At 41.9% G+C, this 8,234-nt stretch overlaps 1 protein-coding gene and 1 long non-coding RNA gene across 2 annotated transcripts in view; one reads left to right on the top strand and one right to left on the bottom strand.

Annotated features, from left to right (window-relative positions):
- Window positions 1–175: 175 nt before the first annotated feature.
- Window positions 176–8,234, top strand: part of PAWR (pro-apoptotic WT1 regulator) — a gene marked incomplete at its 5' end in the record, with an annotated part of 56,900 nt that continues 48,841 nt past the window's right edge. The window contains one exon of the mRNA XM_083573369.1: window positions 176–691. Within this exon, the coding sequence (XP_083429495.1) occupies window positions 176–691 (516 nt within the window). The remainder of the gene's footprint in view (window positions 692–8,234) is intronic.
- Window positions 3,201–7,232, bottom strand: LOC310743252. Its single transcript, XR_014538901.1, has 2 exons — window positions 4,618–7,232; window positions 3,201–3,441 (listed from the first exon to the last, which is right to left on the bottom strand). It is a non-coding gene; the product is annotated as an uncharacterized lncRNA (long non-coding RNA).

The following is an 8,234-nucleotide window of genomic DNA, read 5'->3' as shown; positions in this document are numbered from 1 at the left end:
CGAGTGTGTGTGTGTGTTTGGGCGCGCGCGGTGTGTCCTGCTCACCCCCCGCCGGCGCCTCCTCTCGTCAGCCCACCGGCTTCTGGAAGCTTGTCCGCGCCCGGGAGCGAAGTTAAAGGGGGCGCGAAGTTTCCCGCAACTTTCTCTCACCCCCCCCCCACCCCGCGCCGGGAACATGGCCACCGGGGGCTACCGGGCCAGCGGCGTCAGCACCACCACAGACTTCCTGGAGGAGTGGAAAGCCAAGCGGGAGAAGATGCGGGCGAAGCAGGCGCCGTCTACAACGGCCGCGGCCTCAGGGGACTGCAAAGCCCCCGGGGCCGCCGCCGCCGCCGCCGCCAACACTACTGCTACTACTACTACAACTACTGCTGCTGCTGCTAACGCCGCCACCGCCGAGGTCAACAACAACGGCAGCGGCGCCGGCACGAACTGCGTCCCTGTGGGCAGGAGCGCGCCCAAGGAGCCCCCGCCGAGCACCCCGGCGGCCGGAGCCCGAGCAGGAGTGGCGGAGCCGCCGCCGGGGCCCAAAGGCGTCGTGGCGCCGGGTTCCCCTGAGGAGGAGAAAGTGGCGGCCAAGGGCAAGGGCTCGTCCGGCCCCAGCGCCCGGAAAGGGAAAGGGCAGATCGAGAAGAGGAAGCTGAGGGAGAAGAGGCGCTCGACAGGTGTGGTGAACATCCCCACCGCTGAGGTGAGAGGGCGCCGCGCGCCGAACTGCGGGGGGGGGGGGCGAGGAGACCGCGCGCGTGACTGGCTCTTTTGAAACGCAGCCCAACGGACAGCCCAACGGCTCCCGGTGCTGCTGCTGCACCTGATGAAGAGCCGGGCGGCTTCCTGGGCGACGGTGGCTCCTCCTCCCCGCTCCCTCCGAGGAGCTCGCCAGGGTTGGTTCGACAAGTCAAAAGGGAGGAGGCTGTTTACCTACAGGCTGCTGCTGCTCCCGGGAGGGGATGGGACTACTTCAGGTTGCAAAACCCGCAAAGTGCCCTGTCCCGGAAGAGTCAGACAAGAGAGGTCTGTTGTGCTGCTTCAGAGATGGTAGCCTAAGCTATGCAAATTGGATCTGGGTGGATTTAAATGTGTAGGAGCAGCAGAAGCCCTTCAGGTGGTTTCACCCTTGGGAGAGAGAGAGAGAGAATGGCTAAAGCCTCATTTTGATGTGAACGGAGGTCATGACCATGGAAGAGTTCTTATGACATTTTGTGTGTGTGTGTGTGTATGTCTATATATAAAAGGGGGAAAATATGCATATGTATATGTGTGTGTATACATATATTCTTTTTTGGTGATCACTCATAGCCGAGTAAGATTGTCTTCCATAAACATGGTTTTAACAGTGAGTCCGTAAGTGACTGTGGAGGCCAATTCTGGATCCACACCTCTTTCCACAGTGGGGACATAGGTTTCCAGGCAGGAGTTGATCACGGTGTGGATTTGCCAAGCGTGCCTTCCTCTTAGCACGTTTCTCGCTTGCATCCTGCGTTCAAGTATCTTCAAAGCCCATAACACCTTTGGTAAAGGCTGTTCTCCAATTGGAATGCTCGCAGGCAAGTGTTTCCCAATTGTTGGTGTTTATACTACATTTTTAAAAATTTGCCTTGAGACAGTCTTTAAACCTCTTTTGTTGACGACCAGCATTACGCTATCCGTTTTTAAGTTTGGAATAGAGTAGTTGCCTTGGAAGACAATAATCACATATACATACTGTATATACGTGTGTGTGTGTATGTTTATATATACACACAGATGTATATGTACATATATATGTGTGTGTACACACACACACATATATATATATATGGTTGGGGGTTGTCGCCCTTCAGATGCTGTGGGACTAAACCTCAGATCATTGGTCATGCTGACTGGGGCTGATGGGAGCTAGAGTCTTAACAGTATATTGAAAGCCACAAGTTCCCCACCACTAATCTACTGGAATAATATGCTTATAAGGGTTTTAAATAGTAAGATGTGGTACCCACTCTGCTGCATGTTTTGGTATTGGTAGGTAAAGCGACTGTAGCTCCTGACAGAAACTGATTTTTCTATCCTGGCATGCAGGGGTAAGTTCCAGAGAAATGAAGGGGCTTACTTTGGGTAAGCTTAGTAACATAGGAAGCTGCCTTGGTACCAAGACTGAACAACAGTCCATTCTGGTTCAGTTTTAGCTACACTGACAGGTAGCCATTTGTCCAGTGGTTCCATCAGGGAATCTTTCCCAGACCTACCCGGAGATGCTGAGGATTGAACCTGGGACCTTCTGTATGCAAAGCAGATGCTGCAGGCCTTTCCTTCACAGTTGCAAAGCATGAATGTAATTGTGGTCTGTAACACATATGGGTTTCCTTTTTCTGTATGGTTTGCCTGCAACAAGAGAGGTCTAAGAGAGCATTGATGAAAATAGTATAACTCTACAATTGATTTACACTCAAATAAAAACAGGCAGGGTTCTTGTGGGACCTTAAAGACTAACACTCTTGTTACGGAATCTACTTCTTCCTGTGCATGAAGTGCTTCTGAACTGCAGGAATATAATCCCATTTTCTTGGGGGGGGGGGCGGGAAGAGATAGCAAACATACTGTCAGAAGGAAATGAAATGCACAAATGGTGATAGTTACATTAACAGTAACAGTACATTAACACACACAAAATAAGAGTTGATAACATAGACATTTTGCCATTGGAAAGCTAATTAAGATGTGTAGTATGGATTTTTTTAAAAAATCCTTTGATATTGAAACAGTTATCAAGCAACACTTTCAAAGCAGGACATAAAGATTCATGCACACTGAATTTTTCTGCCCTTTTACAGTTCCCCCTTGTGTGTCAGAGACACTTCCTATAACAATTTTTTAAAAAGTCTTATCAGAGCTAAAGCAGCAAAGAAAGGAAATTGAGGTATCTGTTCAGGTGAAAATGTAATGTAGTTCTGAATCCAAAGCAATTTCTTTCACTGGAAAAAATGCAGTGGTTTGAAGAAAGGAGAAAAATATATTTTCGTTAGCCAATGTAGCTGTCTTCTGTGGGTTTCTACTAGTATAAAAATCTGGCATTAATTTAAAAATGCTCTTAAAGGAATGCAAAAGCATGATAATAATATCTTCAGTGTTTTCAAGCTAAGAGGAAGAAGATTTAGGGAAAAATCTAGTGCATGTCTTCACAAGTTTCTCCTCAAGATCCCCAAAGGAAACAATAAATATAGCTACCTTAACCATTTTATTTTCTTGGGTTTGTAAACTGCAGACACACCTTTCATCACCAGAAATCACTCTTTATCTTCCTTTTACTTGATCATTATTTTGCAGCTACCATTCTGTAATGTCAGGATCCTTCTCAAGTGAGGAGCACAAGAAGCTGCTAGTCTGGTATAGTCTTCTCTAACAGACAACACTTCTCCACATTAACTGACCTGATTCTTTAAACTGGAGTGAGTCATGGACTTTCTTTATGCAAAAGAAATGGGAAAAAGAACAGTGATGACCACTGGAAAGCAAAATAGTTGTAGCAATTATTAATAATGTGCCATTGGTGCTAACACAAACATCCTGACATTCGTAAACTGATCAACACACAATGTGTTCTGTAATCTTGATTAAATCCACAGGTAACAGATTTGAATTGCCTGGTGCAGCAGTATGCTTGCCACTTGAAGGGAAAGGAAAAACTCATGGGAACAAACTTAGCTTGCTGGGAAGGCAGCAGGTGTAGAAACTTGCTACTTAAAAGTAACTGTGCAAACAGTGCTTGTGTAAACCCTCAGTGAATATGCACTGTTTCAATAGAGTTTATCTTCTCTTGAAATGTGCTTCTAAAAACACTTTTAAGTGAAGTATAAAAACATAGTGCAAAAGAAAATCAATCCTCTGTAGGTGAAAATTGATATATTTTGTGTAAGATGCTTTTCTTACAGTATACGGCAGCTTGCAAGACATTTAAAATACAACATGGAAAAATGTTATTGGGGTAAGGTGGTGGGCAAAGTTGTGTACATTACTGCCCCATTCCTAAGGACCTCTTCAGATGTTCCAGCTGCTACTAGAACAAAAATATTAGGCTTTAAAAAGTCAGAACATCTGAAGACTCAGAGGAACACGAACACATTTATTGCCTCATTTCTTCTTGCATCCGCCACCAGGATCCAGAATCTGTGAGAGGCAACAGCCACCTAGATGCAGGTGTCCTGCCCTATGAAGGACTACCATCTGGCATCTTCAGTAGCCATTTCTAGGTCAGGATAATTTCTTCTGATATCTGCTGCAGCCCAGAGATTCAATATCAGAATATTCAGATGTTCTGACTTTTTAAGGCCTGATATTTTTGTGATTCTACTTTGAATCTTTAGGCATTTAGAGGACACAGGGAGGCTGAGGAAAATTATTTGTGCTTCCTCTTTAAAATATGCTGAGTAACTTACAAGATCCCCTGATCTCAGTCTTTCTCTCTTTTATATGCACTCTATGGAACATCAGCTGGGGCTTTTTATTTATGCTTCCTCTGTTACAAAGGCACCAGCATGGCAACTAGAAGACAGCTGTGCTGTATCTCTCCCCCCCCCCCACTCCTTACCTCCAAAACATCATTCAGTTGAACTCAATGATACTGGCAAAACTTTCTCTTACCTTTACTGAACAGGTTTTTCCAGCCTTTCAGTGGAACTGTTCTTCCTTTTGCAGCATATCTTAGTGCTGTTTGTAAAGAAGAAATCAGTTTTGTTCACTATCTCACCATTAATGTAATTCTGTCTTCAGTAATGATGATTTTTCCCCCTAGCAGTTTTAAAAGTTGCTCTGAAGCCTTTGTAGTTAAAATATTGTTGGCCATATAGAGATGTCTGGACTCTGGAGGGCCAAATTCAGCCCTAGGGCTGTTATGGTAAATTTGATATATAAATAGGAATTATTATAAGAAGGGAGAAATAAGAGTAGCATATGAAGAGGCTGAAATAAACCCATTACACTTTTCTTTGGTGATGGAGACCATGAAGGCTGGGGCAGTTAAGGGTTTCACACGCAGACGGTAGACTTGGAGGAAGGTTTTTAAAAGGAGGGAGGAAAGAGGTGGCACCATGTTGCTATTCCAGGAGTTGCACATTGGGGAGCAAAAGTGTGAAAGAGACCTTTAAAGAGAGCAGGCTCTAATGAGGTCAAAATAAAAAGTTATACGTAAAATATGTTGGGGCGGGTAGACTGAGGAGGTACTTGAACTTAAAGATCTGGAATTTGTCATGGATGTAGAAGTTTGTTAGAAGACTAAGCAGGGATTTGAGGATTTGTGGTCTGAATGATGGACAAAGTGAATGATGTTGGCTCAACGTTCTTACTAGATAAGGGCTGATGAGCAGGCTGAACTATTTAATGTGTAGATGAAATAACAGTAGCAAGTTGTTATTTTGTCTGTTGATGCCATCCTCATAAGATACTATATAATATACTATATTTCATATTAGGGCCCAATACATGCTCTGTTTCAATTTGGAATTAGTATAAATTACAAACCTGTATCAACTGAGTTCATCTGTAGACATCAGGTATGCAGAAACTGGCCCTCCAGGTACTGGTGAACTACAGCAGCCATCATCTCAAACCTTTGGCCATGCTTACTGGGGCTTCTGGGAGTTGTAATTCAGCAACATCTGGAGGGCCAGAGGTTTCCCACAAGTGATCTATCTACATAGTTGGAATTGTATTCCACACTTTCCCCGAAGAACTGAGATCAGCATTATATGATCTCAGTAATAAAGGTAAATGGCAAGACAGTTGCTACATCATGGCAAACTGTGGTATGGTTTCACATGACATACGTGGATTGAAATTAGCCTGAGCAAGTCTCAGCCTGAACTTATTTCGGAAGCATTTACTTTCAGTTCCTTTTCAGGTCAGCTTGTTGTTTTATCCAATCCTTGGATTGTGGTTTATGTGTATCATGTTAAACCATGGTTTAGCATGATCTACAAATGTAGCAAGTGACTTACCTGAAGCTAGTTTGCCATTGAATTTAACAACTGAGCAAGGATTCATGCCTAACCCTCCCAAGTTTGCTACTGTTTATTTGAAAATGAATCTTGCGATTAAACATTATAAGATAACTGCTTGAGTATTCACAACAAAGTTAGAACAATTATGACTTGGTAGATTGTGTTGGAACTTGTATCCAAAATTTGGTGTCAGATACCAAGTATACTTTGTGGTAGATTTTAAGATCTGTGGTATACAAGCACATGCATCTTGTGTTGCTCATAATTCTACATTAAGTTTGTAACCCCAATCCATATAAGCCTTTCCCCACAATATTCCCCTGCTTGTATCTATTATGGTAATGAATTCTGGTTTGTGGCCATACGTATTTTCATGAGCAATATTAAGTATTCTTATGAATTCAAAACTTCCTGTATTCACTGCAGAACTGAACTAAGCTTGCAATGAGTAGTGTTCAGTCCAGCTTTTCAAAAATTCAAATCAAAGCCTAGGCTTACCGTACCATCCTACACCTGTTTACTTAGATTCAGATTTATTTCAGTGTTTAATCAGAAGTGGTATGATAGAGGTATCTTATTTAAGTCATACTTGGAGCAGAGCCACTGAACTCACTAGTCTTAAATTAGTCAATTGATTTTTAGTGTTTCTGCTCTGAGTAGTTGGCTGCAACTACAAAGCTGAAAGGGAACCATCAAACCACCTGCCAATATGGGAAATATACTACAGCACCCCTAATAGGATGGGAGCCACCTTTGCTTTAAAACCTCTAACAAATTAGGCCCTACATTCTTGTGAGGCAGTATGTTTCACTGTCAAACATGGTTCAGCTTAGTTTTTTGCAAGGTAGAATTTTATAGTATTGCAACCCCAGACTAATCTGTTAATCTGCCATTAAAAGATTAGAAATTGTAATTGCCTTTGGGATGCCATTTCTAAACACATAATGTTGTATACGTTGTATTAGATTGCAAGTCAGATTACAGCATTTTGGAAGTGGTGTATCCTAATTTTAGACATGGGACAACACGATGACTCAACAAGTAGAGGAATGGAATAAGGAAGTACAAGGGTTCCTTGGTTGCTTAACTTATTGTTATCAATAGGTGTGTCTATAATTGTGGTTTCTTAATTATTATATGTTAAATTAGCTCAAATACATTCTAAAACTGAACTAAATGCTGAAGTAAGTGTGTTGGAAGCCACATGAACAATTCCTGTATCCCAGTGATATTGAGTAGAAAATTTTCCATTTCAAAAGTTCTTTGTTTTTATTGCTAGTTATTTTTAAGGAGTTTATTTTTCTTTTTTGTACATTGCTGTGATATTTCTAATATAAAGTCATTCAGCAAATAATAAACAAATTATCCAGATAGTGCATTACCTCTTAATCTATGTGTTTCAATTAGTGTTGGAGGCAAAACCAATTACTAGATTAATACTTTCAAAAATGTGGGAACAACCATGATTGCTTCTTTGCACCTATAACTCCTGGTTCAACTTGCCATCTTCCTTGTAACTGATGAACTTAATCAGCTATTTCCAACAAGTGAGGTAAAAAGGCAATAGCTTTCCTATCTTTTGTCCCCAGCACACAGAGATACATTTATGTGGTACATGGAAGTTCCATTTAGATATCATGCCTGTTGCCCGACCCAGGTTGTCCAGTGTATTTGTACAAAGTACTATATGATTTCCATTGTAATTGATCCAAGGTGGGTCACAACAGGAGTACTACCACCAGGCAAATATAAGGTAAAGGGTTAAGAAATGGTCCCCAGAAGCAAATTTGAGTTAAAAGTGGGTCCTAACATGTTATAAAAACTCACATACAAGTCAATTTATTAATTAGAAACCTATTTAAACTTGAGAGACCAACTTCAAACTGCACAACTAAATAAATTCAGCCATACCTAGGTGCCTTAACTCCCATGAAATAAAAAATGAGAAGAAAAGGGGATCACCACTAAACTACCAACCACTTTATATATTAAGGGGATATAAAATTTCTATACAGTGGAAGCTGGTTTATTCATATGTTATATAACATTATTGATATTGCACCCAATTTTGACACCCTTTTGTGCATTATTTGTTTTCTACGTTGTTCGTGTTCCACCCTCCTTTCTTCTTCATTAGTGCTGTTGCTTGGCTAATAGTGCAATCCCATGCATATTTTTTCAGAAGTAAATCCTTATTGTGTTCATTGGCACTTACTTTTAGGGAGCTGGATAAGGGATTGTAGTGTAACTCTTGTATAGCTT

Source organism: Podarcis filfolensis, assembly GCF_964270895.1.
Source record: "Podarcis filfolensis genome assembly, chromosome: 10".
Taxonomy (NCBI): Eukaryota; Metazoa; Chordata; class Lepidosauria; order Squamata; family Lacertidae; genus Podarcis; species Podarcis filfolensis.
This window is presented reverse-complemented; position numbering and strand designations above follow the sequence as displayed.